At 39.7% G+C, this 21,806-nt stretch overlaps 1 protein-coding gene across 1 annotated transcript in view; it reads left to right on the top strand.

The window, feature by feature from the left end:
* Positions 1 to 19,842, top strand: part of LOC140231025 (voltage-gated delayed rectifier potassium channel KCNH1-like) — a 151,089-nt gene extending 131,247 nt beyond the window's left edge. Inside the window, exons 5-11 of the mRNA XM_072311181.1 lie at positions 1,179 to 1,389; positions 4,400 to 4,587; positions 9,246 to 9,657; positions 15,649 to 15,848; positions 17,535 to 17,787; positions 18,163 to 18,359; positions 18,868 to 19,842. Of these exons, the coding sequence (XP_072167282.1) occupies positions 1,179 to 1,389; positions 4,400 to 4,587; positions 9,246 to 9,657; positions 15,649 to 15,848; positions 17,535 to 17,787; positions 18,163 to 18,359; positions 18,868 to 19,842 (2,436 nt within the window). The remainder of the gene's footprint in view (positions 1 to 1,178; positions 1,390 to 4,399; positions 4,588 to 9,245; positions 9,658 to 15,648; positions 15,849 to 17,534; positions 17,788 to 18,162; positions 18,360 to 18,867) is intronic.
* The last annotated feature ends 1,964 nt before the right edge of the window (positions 19,843 to 21,806 follow it).

Raw genomic sequence — 21,806 nt, 5'->3', positions numbered from 1 at the left:
TTTTATAAGCACAACTGCGCAAATTTGATCAAAATCGGGGAAAAAATAAGGAAGTTATGAAATTGTGAAGGTTCGCTGGAATTTTCACAAACAACTTCTTAAATAATTATTATGAATATGCAAATGAGTGAGTAGATGATGTTTGACATTTGATAGTTTATTCACAAGTTCTTGAAATTTCCAGTGTCTGTGTTTAAATGCAACTATGTCCAAGTAGGTCTAAAAAATCCCTGTATGATATCTGACAAATCATTTTTTTCGAAATCATTCATCGAGAAGTAACATTGTGATTGAAACTTTTATAGCAGAAAATTTGAATTTTAGTCAGTTTTTCTTTGAGTGTGTGTGTGTGTACACAATGAATAGAAAATTGTGAGGTGATGACATCATCAGTGCACTTATTTACATATTCATATTAAATGTTCGATAATGGTTTCTTTAAAAAAACTTGGCAATTTCATAACTTTATTATTTTGTCGAATTTTGATCAAACTGTCACTTTTGTGCTCATACATGCAGGTAACTCTTTAATTCAACTTTTCAGACTATGTTTGAAGTGGTCCGGAATTTTCCTTTAACTACTGCTATGCTCGATGAGATTGTGTTTCAAAGAGAAAGATAGATAAAGAAGAAAGTGCCATTAAAGAGACTTCGTGATCACAGCAATCGTCTTAATGAGAAATAAGCAGACTTCCGTTATTACCTAGGAAAAAGGCCATCCCTCCTCCCCCCACCCCCCCCCCCCCCCCCCACCGGAAAAGCGAATGCTGGATAGCAGGCTCGTTCCTGCGTATTCATTTAAATGTTTATTGTTCGATGGTGAGATTGTCGAATCCATTAATATCGACAGGCACACCTGTTGTTTCTGCAAGTGGACAGGTGGTTACGTGTATTAATTGAACACATTGTAATGTCGCGGCATTTCAAGTGCACATTATTATGAGTTGATTTGGGAATCAATAATATCCCGTGTTACTGCTCGTTCGAACTGGCAAACATATTGTCTAAACATTCTTGCGCCTTTTGTCTATAAGATTAACCACTGCAATCATCACGCATGGTTGACACAGAACCGATAGCTTTAATTACGATCAGAACGCAGCTTTTGCGATATAATGGTCTGAATCTATTTATGAAAAATTTCGTCTTCTTTCTTTCCCCTTTCCATTTCCGTTCAGATGATGAGCCTGGATGCCGAAGTCTTACCACAGTACAAGCGTGAAGCGCCCAAGACTCCTCCCCACATTATCCTCCACTACTGCACATTTAAGACTATATGGGACTGGGTGATTCTTGTACTTACATTCTATACCGCTGTAGCAGTGCCTTTCAATGTGACCTTCAGCACCGATTCAACCCCGGATTTCATGACGCTTGTTGTTATCGACGGTAAGAAAGCTAGCAGTTGTTCAAATAATATGATGATATCGAACATTTTCGGCGGGATTGGGTTCGGGGCTTAAAGCTCCCCCTTCCAAGTCCGCACACACACGCACATACACACACACACACGCGCGCACACGCACACACACACACACACACACACACACACACGCATGCGCATATATATTCTTGTGGCTATAAATAAAAGTATATTTGGCTTTTAAAGAAATATCGTATGTATTCATACAGCATTCAAAGTCTGAACAACAAAATGACAACGCAGCTAAAACCCAGGACTTCCCTCTTAATTACATTACAGATTCCGCCCCGAACCCTATACCCAAAAAAAAAAAAAAGTGAGACCCGCCCCTGGAAGCCTCCCCTCCCCCCCCCCCCCCCCCACTTCTTCACTCACGCTCATAAGCCTACATCAAAACCACTCCGCTTCCTCTACAGTGATATACCACGCCATGTCCGCCAATTTGACACTCCTGACGAAATGTTACGAGATGTGATGGAGAATATAAATGAAATATATTACAATAATAAGCTCACCATTTCTTCCATCGAAAGGTCAAAATTTGGGTGGTGACGTCAATATGGTAGTTTTATTTAGTGCATTCGTATTGTCAGCACTATACTCGAAAAAGCTTGCCAAACCTTCTACCCCTCCCTGGCAGTAATAAATGATCACATATTCAATCAGACTGGGGCTTAAACATAATGTTCACAAAAAGTCACAGAGCATCTGAAAAAAAAAATCGGTTCCATGACATATGCTCCTGCGACAATACATTGCTCCCATGAAATATCTGCAACCTAAGCCAAACATTATTTCTCTCCACAAACATAACCCTTACCCTAATCTTAATCCTCGCATGGCAAACCAAACCTTTAAAACTCTATCGCAATCCTAACCCTAACCCTAAATCCTTGGAGAAAATAAGACCGGAGCAATATTGTGGCTTGAGCAAAATAATGTCATGTGGATTGTCACCGAAAGATTCATGAACAAACAATGAAAAATTGAAAAGCCAACTCTCGTTTGTGTTCACGTCCCAATTATCTCATTCATTTTAAATGAAACAGTTTGCTGATGAATTCAAATTCCTCGAATTATTTTTTTTTCATGAGGACTGAGTAACGAGCTTTTTTTAATTAGGCGTAAACATATAATAATGAATTGATATCAATGCCGATAGCCTTCTTTCAATATACTTTCTGGCTATTGTGTGTGTGTCGTTTGTGTAAACTGATGGTGGTAGTGTCCGTCTACATACAGAGCTTGCAAGAACCGCCCTTTGCATCCTTGATGATGCTATGCCATTCGTGGCTTGGTGGCACGTATACATTTCATGAGAAAACTAATTAACTAAGGTGTATGAAATCGTTTTTGGAAACGACCACAAATGCGTCAACGTGTGTGATCAAAATACGATAGACTTTTCGTCACTTTCAATCAAACATTCAGGATTTTTTCTCAGCTGAAATTCATATTATGATATCCATGATATATTGCGGCTTATAGAATATAGGTTGTGTCCTTGATATCTGGGTTTCGCTTTGGGACTATCCCAATAACGCTTAATCAGTTTACTTGTATTTTCATATATTCCCTTTATTTGGAAAGAGCATATGGCAAGCTTTAATCACATCGGGTTTCATCACTTAATTACACCTGTTCAATTGGATTTTTAGCTCTTCTCTCAGAGGTTACCAAAAATAGCTTTTTTAGTGTAACCACATGTGACCAGAATCACATGGCATTTACACATTGGCGGTCAAAAAAACCCCCAACAAAACAAAACTATATGACGTCAATCCTAAATACACCAGAATTGAAAACTAAATAAAGGGGAGAGTTCGAGTTCGTTAACCTTACAAACTAGCGCACCTCACAAACATGACGTCATAATGTTATACCCTTAGATAAAGGAGATAAAGAGTACATCTAAAGAGGAAGCGAAATCTGTTTGGCTTCGTTATCACCTGAAGAATCCTCGTCACTAGCCATGGATATTTCCTTCTTTATATTAATATACATTATATATATATATATATATATATATATATATATATATATATATATATATATTTATTTATTTATTTATTCATCTATTTATATAACCTATGCTTGTCTATATAATACAGTATATGTAAATATATAAATATATGTTTATATATTCATATATTTATATGATTATATAAACCGTATTATACTGACACGCACGACATAATAAACTTACGAATCTACACTGGATATGTTTCCTAATTGTAAACCTTCTCCACTCCTTTAGCTCTTTCTCTTTCTCTCCCTCTCTTCTCTTGTGCGTGGATCCGTCCAAGTTCGATTTGTTTGCAAATACGAAAATACGTCATGACGATGAAATTCTACAATTTTATATAGGCCCTAACTCATATAGCAAAAACACTTTGATACAATGATTGCAGTCTGTAGCCAGTTAGGGCAGAAAGAGCATGATTTTTTTCTAGTTTACTAACTTACTTGAACACGACATCATATTCTGTTTATCAATTCTTGCGAGATACTAATAGCTTTGTCTCTTCTACTCTGATGGAGTTGTCTTCATCCTTTTATCCGCAAAGAAACGTATACACTCACAAACAAGAAATGCTTTAACAGGTAGCATTTCACTCAAATAATGCTGCTTTATCATAAAGATTTCTACGTGTGAAGAAGTAATTTCTACAGATTCATGCAAAGATAAAATCATCCAAAGACCTACACTATGTAAGCATATTATAACTCTGACGTCATTATTCAACTTTATCACCTTAACTTTTTATTCACACGAAATGCAAAATATAACGCATGAGTTCTTGACTTAATACGGCGTACTCTTCGGCGATGTCACAGGCAACCTTTGCTCCGGTATTGGGCGTAAAATTTAAGCACCAGCGTGAACGCAAGGTTTAGAGTATTTTTTAGTATGTTTAAAGTCTTAATTGAACTTGACACCTTTTATGTGTTGTTCTCTTTCGTTCTCTACATCAGGTATCGTGGATATCGTCTTCTTTATCGATGTCATTCTCAACTTCCACACGACTTTCGTCGGCCCGTCGGGCGAGGTGGTGTCGGAGCCCAAAATCATCCGCATGAACTACCTGAAGTCATGGTTCATCATCGACCTCCTCTCGTGCCTCCCTTATGACGTCATCAATGCATTTCAGAGCTCCAACAATGTAAGGCATTGTTTCGTCATCCTCTTTTGTTCTCCGCCGCGAATGAAAAAAAAAAAAAACAACAGCAACAAGTTTTTTAAAAAAAAATTAAAAATCCGCATACACATCACAGTTACTCTCGAACTTCCGTGCCAGTCGCATTCCTTTCTGTTGTCTATCTGCAGTCCTTCTCACATTGCCTTACTTCCCGATCCGCAAAAATGGTACATCCCAATTGGTGGATCACTCAGGACAGCCATTGCTATATATTTTCATGCTATTGTCTCGTTGTGCACCATGCGCTATGGAACAATGCGGCTGTATGGATTGGCAATCTTTGTACAAAAGGAAACAAAAAGGAAGGTAAAAAAGGAAAAGCATCACCTTTTAGTGTTCTAGTGAATGAGATATATAATCTATACTTAGGCCAAATATGCATGTAAAGATACCGTTTGTCGTTTTTGGTGTATTGTAACGTTTCTCCAAGTTAGAGCCACGCATCAAACATCATTTTTTTTTTAACTGTAGTAAAGTTCTAATATGCAAATTTGGTACTGTACGTGTGCCACGCTTGGAAATTGAGATTGGGCTGTGTAATTTGTCATTTTATCATAATTATCTAACCAATATGGGACACTGCTAGTAAAAGTTGCAAAAGTTTCTCTTGTCTAGAAACTCTAGGCATCCACTTGTCTTCTTTTGCTTTAATTGGCCTGAAAGAACGCACCTGTATGCGTACCGGTAGAGAAATGTAGAAAGGTATACTTAATGGTATTCTTAAAGGCTTCTTCGCTCCCTTTAAATACATAATACTACGAGCCACTCTAGTACGATATTCAGTGATGACGTATAGAAAACATGTTCCCCATACTTTCTTAAAAGTAAAACTGATGAGGTGCCAAACGTTATTTCCTTTGCTGGTGATCGAAAATGCCTTAGTTTGAGATTGTCAAAGCAGTGCTGTCTTAAAACATTTTAATGGTTGAAACCTACAAAGAGAATCAATGCCTGCTGGAATTCCAACACGACCTTCAAGTATAGAGCGCCTCACTGCGACTCTCTAATTGCATTCTTGACGGATGTCTTTACTTCCGTCGGAGAAAAAAAAAAAACACCAAGCAAAACCAAACAAAAATTGAAGGGAACAAAATGTTCCTGGGAATCGCGATGAATAATTCTACCGAGTAAACAGCGACACGTCTATCCTCAAACCGCCGTTGGCGTCGCGCTTTGCACCTCTTCCATTTTCCAAAATAAGGCGCCACCACCGGAGCCAATCAGTCACAGAGGATTAATGGGACCATTTTTACCATCTCCCTCTCCAGGAGCAAACATTGATTATACATTTCAAATCCCTTCTGTACCATCACGATTCCTGGTGTGCAAGCGGGAATCGCTCCGAGAATATCCCTCTTCTTTCAATCATAGCAGTGGGTTAGAGGACCTTCACTACAACGCTCTCCTGAAAAACAAGCTGTATACAAACGATATATTATACCTCATTTTCTACCTAGTTTCTGCTTATTCTTTGCATAAACACCGACACTAGCTTACAACACAAATGCACACTCCACGAAAACGTACACACTCATTTGCGTGTGTATCTATATATCATAAATATTCATATACCAACCATCGCGGTGTATAGGCTTAGTTTCACTGCATATCGTCCTGTTGCAAGAACATTAACGACCACAATGAAGGGCTGACTACAGACATTCGTTTTTAGAGCACTGTATTATTTCTGCTTTTGAATACATCGTTTGGTTCTCTTGCCATGAATAGCTCAGTGCACTGTCTCTAACCCAATTACACACAATGTCAATTCGCGTCTTCTGTGTACAGGAGGTGGTAAACATTGCAATGTTTGACGTTTTGGTTCTCATCTGAATATTGATCCATACAGGTGACTTCTTACAGTTGTATGAAACCATGCAGTTAGAATGCTGCGTACGGCAGAATGAATGTTCTTCTACCTTGAATAATAAACTTGCTCGCACGTAGACATATAAGAACGCTGACGACTGTATGTTTTTCTCTTTTTTTTTTTCGTGAAGTTGCCTGTAAAATAATCACACACATGAAAAAAGAAAACTGAAACAAACAAAAAAGAATGCTGAAAATACGTTTTGCTTGGAGATTTTCTCTCCCCCAAAGCGTCAATGTTAGCCTGAGATAGCATTCCATTCTTAAAGAATTCTTAGCAGCAATCAAGGTCTGCCACATCTCCCCCGTCGATGACCGGTTGCCATAGTAACACCATCGCAGCGACAAAGCCCAACGTCTGCTCATGACATCGGTTGATATTGACGAAAACAAAATGCGAAGGTCGGTTCCTTTCTCGTCGCTATTACTCGACGCCAGCACTCCAAAAGGAATCATTCTCAAAATCATAACTCAACAAAAAACCGTCTCACTTCTCTGTGTTTACCCGTTTCGGCAAACACCGGCACATCTTAATGCATTATGGGAAAAAGAAAACATCCTTCACACGAGCATGCAAACTCCAAGCATTTCATCTATTCATGACTTATTTCAGTATGTACGCCAGAGTCTATAACGAGAGTGGGAGTGGGCTGGTGCAAATTTCAGTAAATGCGAGCTACTCCTAGGGCGAACCGGTTGACATTTCGCTGCTAGTCCGTGACTATCATTGTGTAGCCGGATGAACATTCATTTGTGTTCCCCTGCAAAGTGGCTTTAATAGAATTTCAAAAAGAATTTTAAAAAAGCGAGTGCCCTGTTCGTGGTACATTGACAGGAACTTTCTATCAAAGACAATAGTACTTGCTTTAATATTGACCTTAAATCAAACGTTACATGGAGGTTCGTTGGAGATAGATGCGGTCTTGTGTCGATGAGATCGAAGTTAAACATATTATATTCTTGAAGCGCTATTGACATATGATTAGCACGCAGTCTTAGGTTTATGTCATGTTCTCAGACCCGGCACATACTTTGTTTGCACCCGTCGTGATAAGTTAATATCTACTGAAGATGGTATTGTCAAGGGCAGCAAAACACCATTAACACATTGATTAGATCACTCCATCCTTTTGAAAGATAATGCATGCATATCATCAATAGTACTGCAATGATCACATGCGAAGAAAATTATGGTTCTTCCATATGCACAAGAAACTTCGATTGTTGTGCGCAGTATACTGCTTTACTCTTATGTAAGGTAACACATAACATATTAAAAAAAAAACTTTATACATGGCATAAGAAGTATGTCGTTGTATTTTAAGGAAATTTAGGAAAGAACAAAATCTAGGACTCTAGAAATTTCTCAAACATTCATGATATTGTAGTCTTCACTGTAAAGCAACGAATACATTGTAAAGCCGGGTCAGTACTTACATTTTCAAATATATGTTTCTTATCATCTTAATTAAGGTGAGGGGTATACTGAGCAAAACTTGGAAGAAGGGTATTGACCGTTGACTTTGACATCTGCCAACCAACTGCTATACAGTCCAGCCGAAATGATGTAGGAAGAAATAGCATGCAATATTTGAAGGCTTGAAACTGCATGTTAACCGCGTATTTACTAAACACATGTCTGTTGAGTTCGATTACCCATGACAGCAATTTTGTTTCAAAATACATGCAATTATTTCTCATGCATCTAAATCAACGTTGAATTGAGGAGCTGCTGTGGTTTCGTGGGCGAAACTTCTACTCTTGAGCTCTGTGGCAGCGGCAGCAAAAAAAGAAAAGGAAAAAAAGTTCTTTAATAAGGGCAATTTCCCCTGCTTACTCGAGTTACTCCAGAAGACTTTGAAGAATTAACGACGTCGTTCATTGTGGCTGACTGCATAGAACGACTTCTTATAATATACGGTGGTGGTTTAGTTTGAACGGACATTTTCAAGCCTTTCAAAAGATTACATAAGCGGATCTCTTCCTCCGTCTTGTAAAATACTCAATATCCTTCTTGCCACGACGTGAATTAAATTCAAACTCAAACAATTCATACCACTCATTCATGATATTTTCCACTTCGTAAGTCCAACGACTTCTCCATGAGTGATTTCATCTTTTTTTTTTTAATGTTTACCCCCCCCCCCCCCCCTTCGTTATTATGATGGGAACATAAGTGGTGTATAATCCCGCATTCTATTCGTACCAGCTGGGGATATTCTCCTATAAAACATTTTACCTACAATGTTTCTTATGACCTGGTTTATATTACATGTATATACATGTATGTATGTATGTATGTATGTATGTATGTATGTATGTATGTATGTATGTATGTGTGTATGTATGTATGTATGTATGCATTGATTAATTCATTCATTTTTAACTTAGTATACCTGACAATGCTAAAGTAATACTGGAAGAGAAGTGCTACTGGCTCTGTAGATACCCTAAGTAATTAAGATCATCATTATCGTCATTACCATAACCATCATAATTATTATTGTAAGCATAACAATTATCATTATTATACCTTTATTATTATCATCATTATCAGTAATAGTAGTACTGGTAGTACGCTAATTTGTTGTTTAACGATTTTCGCGTGATGCTAGTAACTTGCTTTCCTGAGGACCTAAAAATTGACGGTATGGGCTTTTAAACTTTAAAGTTTCTTTCAACATCGTTTTATATGTGCAGCATGCTCAAGTCGTCCGTCTCTTTCCCCACCACTCTCTTGTCTTGTTGCATAGAAGAAGATTAGCGGCATATTTAGTGCGCTGAAAGTAGCTCGACTGCTCCGCCTCGGCCGAGTCGTTCGCAAACTCGACCACTACATCGAGTACGGGCTCGCCTTCCTCATCCTCCTCATGCTGAGCTTCTTGCTCTTCGCACACTGGCTGGCCTGCGCCTGGTACGCCATCGGCTTCGACGGCCTCCGGAAGAACGACACGAACTCGTGGTTGCTCAAGTTCGGCAACGACATGGACCAGCCGTACCACAGCTACGAGAATGGGACGGTACGGCGCGGTCCCGACATCGGCAACGAGTACGTGTCGGCTCTCTACTACACCATGAGCAGCCTGACGAGCGTCGGTTTCGGCAACATCTCGTCGAACACGCTCTACGAGAGGCTCTTCACTATCGGCATGATGGTCATCGGATGTGAGTTTGCTTCGATATCATCTCGTTGTCTAGCATATAAAATGATATATATCTGCTGGAAAGGGCACAGCGTGAAACATTATGTGAAACACAGTGCCCACAGTGTGAAACATAATTATGTGAAACACAGCGTGAAATGTCTTCACATTGTTAAATTCCAGCCTGTGTGTGCATATTGTGAATCATCAATGCACAGTGTGAAACATATCGTAACTATGTAAAAACACTGTGAAAAACCACACCACACTGTGAAAATCATCTTCACACTCAAAAATTCGAGCGTTTTCACATAGCGCACAATGTGAACACATTGTGAACACACTGTGGGACACTGTGTTCTTTCCAGCAGCAGTATCTTTCGTTTTTTCACATGAAGTTGGTTTACTTTTGAAGTGTATTGCTATCCTGCCTTCGAGTTGACTTTTATCCGCAGAGTAAATAAAATTAATAGGCAGAATCCTGGAAGTTCTATCAAAGTCAGACATGAATAAGAAAGTCGAGGAACTTTCAGGTTTCATATTGTTTTCACTAAATTGTGGTATCGAACGCAACCACATTATGCAAATCTAATGAGGTGGTAGTGTCGTCACCCTACTATTCGTTTCCCTGATAAGCAAAATTGATTATGAAAAGAAAATAACATTCCTGGTTGCTAATGCAGCAGGCCCTTTATAAAGCATAATTTCCACCTCTTCAAAACAATACAATAATTTGATTGCGAAAGATACTAGTCTTCCTTTTTTTAAATTTACTTCTTTTCAAGAAAATGTAGTGAAGTGGGAAAGTTGTGGAGCCAAGACATTACCACTTCACCTAATTGCATGGTGTGTTTTGCGACTAAAATCACTGCTATGTTCGTATTATGAGATACATTAAACTCCCATAGCCATCTTATTTGGCTCGTGTCGAATTTTTTTTTAAAACCCCTCCAACTCTGTGCTTGATATTGCTCTTGTCAAATTCAGCATGGTGATGGATTGGATTTGCGTTCAGCTCCTCTGAACTCACTTTCTGTAACTGTTGATTAATGTCTAAGACGAGTAGCCTGTTCCTATTCCACGCCTCGTTCACATCGTGTGCTTATAATTTTTTTTTTTTGGAAAACATAACTCACTGCTCGTGACATGCATTCTGATTCTGACTTAGTCGAATCTTAACTATTAAAAAAGAGTTTGATGAATTATATGCCTTCAGTGGCAGTCTGTTTGTCATACTAGCATCCTGCCATTTCTACTCAAGATTGCATTCAAATGACAAGGATATGCTTGAACAGTGACTTACATTCTTTTGAATGTGTGTTCTAGCGCAAGTGATGCTTGAAGTATATCATGTTCGTGATTAATCGAAAGAGTATTCACAGGATAAAGGGGAGGGGGTAGGAGTGCTTTAGGAGCAAAGTTATAGTAAAGGGCTTGAGAGCGTAAGAAGAAACATGTTAGAAGTCATTTAAATGTGCAGATACAAAGTGTGGATGTTTGCCCGCGCTTTTGTTACACATATCCCATAAATCATGTTCTATACACACAAAATTTGAGCTATGAGTATTATATATAGGAATCAGCAAATCACATTTCAAACTCGGGAGCATCGATCGAGGGGCGGGGGAGATCAGCCGCCAGACCTGAAGAGAACTCGGCGAGCCCGTCTCCCGTGACGGTGATTAAATTACCGATTCCGACGGAGATGGGAATACGTCCGATGCACCTGTGGGCGAAATAACACCAACACAACTTAAGGAGTTCATTTTCATCACCCTTCTCCATTGCGTGTTCATTCTGTATTTATAAGATGCCTCGGTGTGTTGTTGGTGTCACCCTACACCGTGAGTCGGTATTATATGAGACAGGCGCTCTGTATTGAAGTAACCCTAGCCTGTTATCTTTTCTTCTTTTATCCTTTCTTCTCTCTCTCTATCCCTCTATCTATCTCTTTATCTTGTTCCTTTTCCCTCCATCCATCTTTGTCTATTTCTCTCTTCCTTCTGGAGTAATTTTTATTCACATATTTCCATTTCGTTCTCTCTGCTGTTTGTTTAATCAATATATTTCTTTTTCTCTCCCCATACTATTCACTCTCCTGCCTCCCTCTCCCTCTCTCTCTCTCCGTCCCTCTCTCTCCCTCTCTTCTTCTCTCTCTCCATATCTCTCTCTCTCTCTCTCCCTCTCTGTCTGCTTCTCTCTTCTCTTCCCTCCTCACTTATTCTTTATGTCTCATTTTTCACATTCTCTCCTTTTTCCCATGTTGCCGTGCATGCATAGCTCATTGAGATGTTTGCTTAATCCAGTCTTCTCTTCTTCCCTCATTATATACTGCATTCTTTCGTTTTCTTTCTTTCTTTCTTTCTTTCTTTCTTCCTTTCCCTCCTTCGCTCTCGGTCTCTCTGTCTATCTCTTTCCGTATTCCTAAATATCAATTTCAATCTATTTCTTTTCAATCTGTCTATTTTCATTGTTCTCCCCCCCCCCTTCACTCAATAGCGCTCGTTTTATTATCCTTTCCTTTGTGCACAAGATATGCCTGTCTATGACATTGGGGGTAATCAATAATTTAGAGTGTACAGCGATAAAAATATCGAATCATATACGCACACTCATTTCACGGACTAGTATAATAGAAATGGAAGGTAAAAGGTAATAAGATTATTTCCCATGCTTATTTATGATAAGTACTGAAGAGGTCTGTCAACATACTGTTGTATGGAACGTTTTGCACGCAGTTTGGTTAACTGCATCGAAAATCTAATTGTGCGCACATATCCAAAAGCAGCTGGATAATAGACGATATATAATGTAACCTTTCTTATACGGTTGAAACATTTTTCTTTACAGGCACATCTTCGGATTTGCTTTCAGCACATTGTAATATTTTATCAGTCTTAAATCACTAGGGGAAAACTTGTGCTTTTTTATGCGATTGCATATAAAGCACTAAAAATATTATTGGATGTTATCAGGATTTTGTAACAACACCAATATCAAATATTCAGAACGTTTTGTTTCAAATTCTCTGTTTTGTTTTGTTTTTGTTTTTTTGTTGTGGTTCTTTTTTGTTATATCTTAAATCTAACTTTTTGGAATTTCCCAAGCGTTTATGAATAATGACTTACGTTCTTCACTATTATGTTCGTAAATCTGACATGACGTAATACAATCAAACTGTCAGAATTAGCAGCATTGTTTATTGTTTATTTTCTTCATTTATTTTGGGGGTCATTGCCATTGTCACCGATATAACATTAATCGAGTTCGTCAGTTCAAATTGAATTCCAGCCATCCGCAAGCAATCGTACGGGAAGGCCAGTCATAAAGCTGTGTATGATAATGTGTAATCAAATTTTGATAAAAATAGAAATGTTAAGGGCACACTGTTGCCTTGAAATCACTGTTTCAGCCGACCAGTAGAACTGCGAAACCATGCCTCTGATGAAAAATTGTTTATTTATTGTGTTGGGTGTGTTTTTTGGTGACATAATGAGTATCATCAATTTCTAGGTTTGTTGTCAGTGGTAGTGATACGAGGAGGTTGTGTTTGGGACCACTTTGGCTGCATTGCTCAACAACACAGTGTGACATCATTCTGCGAGAAATGAGAAGATGACACCTTGAGCGTGAAAAGAGATCTGTGGTAGATAGACAAAGCAGCACAGTGTATCATCCTTTGTAAATGCATTGCGTATCCATGACAGTGTAAACACCGACACACTGAAAATACAACTGTGTGAAAGACCACACAAGATTCGCTTGAACACCGTGTGGGCTCTGATAGTAACAGTACACACTCTCCGCGATGTTGCCTCCTGTGTTGCAGTGGCGTGTGGCTATAGATCACATCCACAATTCAGAGACTGGTTTCACAGTGTGTTGCTCATAGTAAAATACTGTGGATTAAGACAGAATTCTGTTGACAGCGACTTCGGGTTAGACGTATTAGCAAGAACCCTTCCTGCCACAAGAGAATCACGGCGTAAACATAATTATTGAGTCGTTTGAGTTTACGTGCATCACTATTCTTTACAATTGCACTTGACCACATTGTTCTGGTCAAAAGTCTATACTGCTCCCGGCCGCGAATTCTTGGATTCTGTCCGGAAGGACGTCCTACACTGCACAAAACTTTTTAGGGAAAAGCAGAAGGTGGTTTTGTTTTTCAGATATTCTGGTGTGACTTCAGTGTCGCTGTTTGTTTGAAGAATTATTCAAAGTATGGAAATGCAATCAAAGCACGCGTTGATTATTTAACCACCACCTGAAGGTGCGGAAGTTTTCAATGTGTTTTGATATATGAAAATGGGGCAAACTTGCATCGGCAACGCATGCAGCCATATTTTCCTCTCTCTCTTTATTTTTACTTTGGTGCTAGGCATAGTTGTATCCTTGTTTCGTGGATCCTGATTGGTTATTTTGTTGTTTGGTTGGTTGCTTGTTTACTTTTTGTACTGTTGGGTTTTTGTGTAGTTGGGTTGTTGTTTTTTAGGGGAAAGGTAAGAAGGGGGAGGATAATACACGGAGAATACAGGTGGTCCTTCGTTCATAACAACTGGCTGTTATTGCAAAGACACAAAAAATAGGGAAAAGATGCAAATACGCGAATTTAAAACTCATTTTGAGTTCGATCATACCTTTACTGTGACCATGTTCATTTGAGATTTATATGCCTTGACTTCATCAAACATATTAAAAGAAAACTTTAAAAGAACAAACAAAAGCAACAACATCTTGAAGACGTAGAATCATGTGTTTCAAAACAATGAAACATTTCAGAAGGCATTTAGGTAATGAAGGTGAACAAGCATGCATGATATATTCTTGATGATAGGGCATCATAACCTACCAGTATTATGAAAATAAATAGGCATTGTACATGTTTCATTAACAATGGTGTTAAAATGAATGCTTTGACCGCTCGAAAACGTTGCGAGCACACTCTAGGAGATTACTCACCCCCTCCCCCTCCCCCCTCCCCAAGAAGGAGGCAGTTTGGAAGAATGTGTTAATTGTTATCTGTAGGGGGAAACGCGAGGGGGATGGGTACGAGGTGATGATAAAAGCCCCATTGAGTGTTTTGATGGAGCTCTTGATCTTTCGTCCCTTTCGAGTACTTGCCAAATCCAGGCGCATTCATATAGGCATTATTTACCATTTGCAGATGAAACAAAAACCCAGCTATAGTGCATCAAAATGGTTTTAAATTGTGAGTTAGAGATAGAAACAACCAGTGAAAAACGTTAATCAGTATTAATCAATGTTAATCATTGTTAAATATACAAAATATGAACAATAGCTATAATAGAATTGTCTCTAGACTAAACCGTCTACAGTTATGGTTTAGTGAGAAAAATAGTCATATCTCCTAATATCTTAGGCATTATAGCAAAATTTTTATATGTTAGGATGTTTTGTGATACAGCTGACCTACATATTCATCAAATGTGATTTAAAATCACAGTACCTTTAATTCCGGGACGATATGACAATGTGAGTACCGTGGTGTGCTATGCCATCGGCTTCAGCGACTCCAGTGACTTTTTTTAGTTATGAGGGGGATGAAATATACATAAATATTTATGGCTATGTTTGAATATATATTTTGTTATATGTATTATAATTTTAGATATTTGTGTGCATTGGACCCAATGGAAGAACAGAATCATTCGAATAATGTTCTGAAATGGGCGATCCATCCATATTTGTAATCTTTGATTATTCTTGTATGATTTAAATTTTCTGTGTATCTTTTAATGTTAAATGGAAAATGAATTAACAAACAAAACAAACAAATAAACAAACTCCAAAACTACAAATAAAAAACAGTCAACTCGTAACTGACCACGTACCTCATCAACTGCTCATATTGACTGGTTTTAAATAACGGACATACAAATAACGCGAACATGTTTGAGCTTTACAGTCTCTTAAAACTTTTTCTCAAACCTTTGTTTCTACATTTTTGTTTTCTTTTCAATCTTTCCATTCATCAATCTGCCACATATAGCCCTCCTGTATGCCTGCATCTTCGGTAACGTGACCACCATCTACCAGCAGTTCACCTCCAACACGGCCCGCTATCACGACATGTTACACAACGTGAAGGAGTTCATGAAGTTACACGGCGTCAACAAGCCACTCACAGAGCGTGTCCTCGATTACGTCATATCCACGTGGTCGATGTCAAAGGGCATTGACACGGAAAAAGTATGAAAGATGGCGGGGTTTTAATCAAAAGTGAAAATAACTATGTCATGATAATCATGTAAGAGTTTTCTTTTTCTAAGGATGTTGCATCAGGCAACTAACGATTGCACTCATCAGCGTAAGGATTATTCAGTGAAGTCAGTTAAAAGCGTACTCCATTTTTAGATAAATCGTGTTTCAAAGCACGCAGACTAAAAATCCAAGTCATTAAAAATTGACTCGTTGCAAAAAAAAAAACCCCAAAAAACACGTATATTCATTAAAAACTTTTATTTTTAATGACTGATTTGGCATTAGATGTCATTCTTTGTTCTTGTTATAGTGCACAACGGCATTATAATCACGAATTTGGAATTTATTTATATATGGATACATTGTACATGCAACAATGGTGCATTAACTTTTAGTGATGCACCATTCTAGAGTTTGTTATCACAGGATATACTATTACCCCACATGCTCTTGAATTCTACTTCTTAGATACAGGCCTAGGTGAACTGAAACTCCATTCGATTTAATCGCACGTATCGTAGAAAGTATACATCAAATCCTGGTGTAGCACTTTCTGCGTCATGAAGTGGGCCTATTCATAACTTTATTTCAGTAACCAACGTCCAATCTTCAGCTAGACTTACATCTCAAGTGATTGTCTAGCCACGTGCTCACAGCCCTACACTATCAAATAAAAAGGGAATGACGCGTGCAACGGCCTCAAAAGCCAATAAAGGTTTGACATAACATTTATTGGAAGTTTCATCACGTTCTGTCATCGAGCAAAACGTCATTTGGTAAAAAAATTCAACAACAAACAATTACGCGTGCACATCTTTAAGTCTTGATAAAGATAGAAACCAAAGGCCATGATTGTTTTCGTAAACAGATTTAAAAGGGGAAAGAATGAAACCGCATTTTGCTGTGTGATTTGATTTTTGCCAATAAATCGATAACAAGTGAAAACTTGACGCCCTCAATTTGTGAAATACTTTGTCTTGCTAGAAGCGTCATATTCGCGGAATTTTTCCTCTTCGTGACAGACCGATTATGCATATGACGCCAGTCGATTCCGTTATCAAGAGACCAGAATATTCTTTTCAACCACATGTTGCGGACTTCCAACAAGTTGGGTTATCTTTCCAAAGTAAACCAAAGAAGAGGGCGTTGTGAAATCCTATCACGGTTAAATGTGGCTTTTGAAGGCGAGTAGACGTTGTCTGTACGTGACGATACGACACGACTGCACGTGGCAAAATTCATCTTAACTGGCTAAGTGAAGGATTGTATTGCTCAGAAAGTGTAGAAAAGTCGCGAGGGGATGCGGCCTAACGTGGGGATGGTGTGATGGGCCCTGGAGGCCGAGGTAGCAACACGGGTAAAGTAATAAATGAACGTGCGTGATCGATTTTATTCATGTCTTCTTTGACTGCTTTTCCTTTTTTTCTGATATAGGAACATTATGGCGTTAGTTCGCACAAGTGGGTGACATCATAGATTGTGCAAACTCAACCAAGTCAATTTGTAAATCCATGGCAATGTCTCGATGTCGGTCCATGGTGTTGATTATGAGAGCCCAGTATTTGATCTCCCACGTCGTTTATCTTGTTGTTGCCATTTGTAATTTTTGCTTGTAGGCCGCATATTGAAGACCTCTGCGAGACATCTCTGGTTTCTGTGTTGTGAATTTCACAGGTTCTAAGTTACTGTCCCAAGGACATGAAGGCGGATGTGTGCGTGCATTTAAATCGGCGGGTGTTCAACGAGCACCCGTCCTTCCGGTTGGCCAGCGAAGGCTGTCTGAGGGCGCTAGCCATCAATTTCAACATGAGTCACAGCGCCCCCGGCGACCTGCTCGTTCACAGCGGAGAGAGCATCGATTCTTTGTGCTTTGTCGTCTCGGGGTCACTCGAGGTCATACAAGATGACGAGGTGGTCGCGATACTTGGTATGTAAACGACGAACCTGTGGCACATCTAGTTTATGTATACTGTAGTATAATCAAAGTTATTTTTCGAGGAATGAACATTTCTGCGATATCTCAAAAATGAATTCGACTCAGAGGGATTCTTTACATGGACGTCAGAACACCCAGGTTCTATTTTTTTAACTTAATTTTTTAATGTTTAATGAGCAGTAATGTATTTAATGTAGTAATCTTGCCATGAGCGTCATCTTAAGTTAAATCAAATCGAAATAAGTTGAAGGTCTATAAAATAATTTGTGCTTACGTGAAATTCTTTTAGCTTTGGTTGTATAACGATGACAATGCTGATAAATAATTTCTCATCCTCTCGATTTGTGACGTGATCTGATTGGTCAGGCAAGGGAGACGTGTATGGAGACGCCTTCTGGAAAGAGGCTCACCTGGGCCAGTCAGCAGCAAACGTGAAGTCCCTCACCTACTGCGATCTCCACAGCATAAAGCGGGATGACCTCCTCGACGTGCTCGACTTCTACACGTCGTTCGCGACGTCGTTCGCCAGGAATATGGTGCTCACGTATAATCTGCGGCATAGAGTGAGTTGACGCTGCTCGGAGGCGAAATGCACATGTTGGAAAAACCAACAGATGCATGTTATAATAACAATTCATTTCAATCACGTGTTTCGGCTGCATATGTGTGTATGTTGCATGTGCCGTCAATCAGCCCAATGTCGAAATCTCGGCATGGTTGAATAGTAATTGACGGTGCTTATCTAAATGATAGGCATTTACTGACATGTGTATTTTGGATGGCAATTACAGCTAGCTGGATTAGAGTAGAAGAGCCCTTAAGATATCCTGTTGAGCAGAAAGCAATGAAAGAAGTGAAGTGACTCAAAGCAGACCAGAACAGACAACAAGAGGCTTTCATACTTCAGCTGTCGATAGGCATTGGTTCACTCATCAGTTCGTATTCAAAAAGTTCAAAATTCACAGTTTTTCTCAATAATAGTTATTATATTCAGTGTTTCTACTCTAATGCATCTTCTGTCGTCTACCTTTCAATTTACTGTGTCTCTGTTGTTTTCATCTCCTACTACAGCTCATATTTCGGAAAGTGGCCGACGTCAAGCGAGAGATGGAGGAGGCAAAGAAGAGGAAAAACGAGCCGCCGATTCCGGCGGACCACCCGGTCAGGAAAATGCTGAACAAATTTCGAAAGCTTAGCGACGTGCCTGATAAGAAACCTCCGCCAAGGAAAGCAAGAGATTCGCGCGATGTCGAGAAAGGTGACTCGCATGCATTGACTCGAGTACCAGAGCACCAGACGCCTCTGCCGCTGTCAGCGGTGGGCAGGGTGCGGTCCGTTAAGATGCCTGATGCGCAGGTGAGGCGGCAGGACAGTACTAAAGATGCCACTGAGTCCAAGTGGGGTCCGTTGAAGAAAATTCCTTTACGAAAGGCTGAGAGCACGGACAGTGGGATCCTTCGCAGCGAGCAGCGCCTTGATGAGATCGGCCGGGCCGACAGCAAGGACGGCAACAGCTCCGCCAGCACGAGCAGCACGGACCACCACCTCCTGGCCAGCCTGATGGAGATCAAGCTCGAGCTCAAGGAGGAGATCGAGAGCCTCGGAGTCAAGATGACGAGACTGGACGATCAAATCGCCGACATCATAAAAATCTTCTCGCCGGACGTGTCGCAGTACTCCTCCAGCATGGCCAGCTCGAGCAGCTCCCAGATGGGCTCCTGCAACGAGGTGCCGCTCAGCTCGCCCCAGAAGTCTCCCATGGTCGTGCAGGTCAGGGAGCAGGGCGAGACGTCGTCGTCGTCGGAGAGCAGCGGCCTGGGCGAGCAGAGGAGCTCGAGTGTGACGTCGACGGCCTCGACGGGATCGAGGCAGACGACGTCGAGCAGTGGCGGTCGGAGTCCGTCATCGATTGGCTCCCACAGGGGCCCACCTCCCGTGGAGAGCACGCTGAATCTCCTCGATCACGACGCCCAAGCCGAAGGGGGATCTCTGTCGGAGATCGAGTCTCCCCCTAGCCCGGGACCAAGAGCCAACCCGGAATTTTAAGAAACATTCATTCCATCGCCTTCGGCGTCATCGCATCAAAAATTGATTACGGGCGACTTGTGCAGTCAGCCATTACAAATGATGTTCCCCCAATCTTTGTTCCATTTATCTTTTGTATAGACTTGATCAATTTAGTATTTCTTTATGTTAATTTATATTAATTTATGTATTTCTATATGTCAGGAGTGGAATTATAGTGTGTGGGTATTTTCTGAAGAAGATAAGATATTATTTCGATGACTTTAAAAACACTTTTCTTGCCCACTAAAAACTCAAAGAAACAAATTATAGTTTTCTACAGCTTTGGCAGAAGAACAATGTATCAACAAAAGGGAACAAATAAACTTCGCTATAGACATTTGGTTCTTTTCTTTTCCTTTTTTTTTTACATTATAACATAGCACACATTTTAATTGCAGAATAATTGGCAAGTTGTTTAAATCTATGAAAACACGTGTAGAAGACCCCAGAATGTAGAAGACCCAGATGACACAACAATTATGTCAGTTTCAAATCGTATATGATAAGAAATTGTGTGTGCTTTTTGTGCTTTTTCTTTCCTTTTTTTAACACTCTGCAATAGCCGTACAGAACGAATTACCGGGTACGCTACAACTGTACGCCATGCCAAATAAAAATTAAATTGATTTACTGTAAAGCTGAAAGGAGAAGTTGCAAAATTATTGTCTTTTGTTTGAGAAATATTTCATAGGCATATTCTTTTTTCATCTTTTTTTCAGTCAGATCATCCTAAGAATGCGAATCAGGCCATGACAATATAATGGTTCTTATCAGATATAGCAATACAACAGAGTGAACCAAAGATAAAATTGTAATCGTATACAAGCATGCATTTTTTTTTTCCACGGGAGATTCTGCGGGGTTCTGCGGGGTCATCCCACAAGACCGACACCCACGAGTCATACAGCCCACGAGTTTGACATTGAAAAGAGAATCCATGAGTCATACAACTCACGAGTCATACAGCCCATGATTTCGACACTAGGCAAATAAAGCTCATGAGTTTGACACTAGGTAAAAACAGTCCACGAGTTCGACAGATACAACACGGGGCTTTAATGTGTCTGTCTCGTGGGCCTTGTTAGCTTAGTGTCGAACTCATTGGCTGTGTGACTCGTGAGCTCTATATATCATGGACTGTATGACTCGTGAGCTCTACGACTCTTGGGTTGTATGACTCGTGGGAGTCGGTCTCGTGACGTGCACCCGGTTCCGCAGGTTCATCGGGAGATGGAGTAATGATCAATGAACAATTTTTGAATAGATTTTGACGACAGGCTTGTTGAACTTATCATAAGAATAATTTACTGTCGGGTTACGTGACGATAAATACTCCTTGAGCTTGTATGCAATGGGCATAAGTGTCAACAAGCTTTGTTCTTGCAGTTATTCTTTTTTTTAAGACTACTGAAAGTGGTATGATGACCTGAAAGAAAAATCCACTCTTGCTTAACGACATAATGTGAATTATGTTGGATTAGAGGAGAAGGATCGCCATAGGCAAGAAATGTATTACATTCTGTCTTCACACAGAAATTATCGCCAAACTTGAACCCAAAGAGATTCTGGAAATTAATTTTGTAGCTTTGGTCTCGTGGGTTTCCATTCTTTCTGGATCGTTGTGCTTTGGGGAACAAAATCGGATGACATAGTCCGTCAAAATGTTGGACTGGTTTGCGACCATAGTTATGCACTCTCCGAGTGTACTTGTCATTTTGAAGCTAAGTGTAATACTATGATGCACACCAATGCAACTGTTGTGAGAATTTGATAAAGGTCGAGGTTGCAACAATTAAAATAATGACAGCGAACGAGACACCTGAATACACACACACACACACACACACACACACACACACACACACAAAGAACGACACATCTGAATACACAATATACGGCCTTTGCCGAAGACATATTATATTCGCCATTTCTCGGCAATGGCT

This window comes from Diadema setosum, chromosome 1, assembly GCF_964275005.1.
Source record: "Diadema setosum chromosome 1, eeDiaSeto1, whole genome shotgun sequence".
NCBI lineage: Eukaryota > Metazoa > Echinodermata > Echinoidea > Diadematoida > Diadematidae > Diadema > Diadema setosum.
The sequence above is the reverse complement of the archived record's forward strand: the minus strand, read 5'-3'. Positions and strand labels throughout refer to the sequence as shown.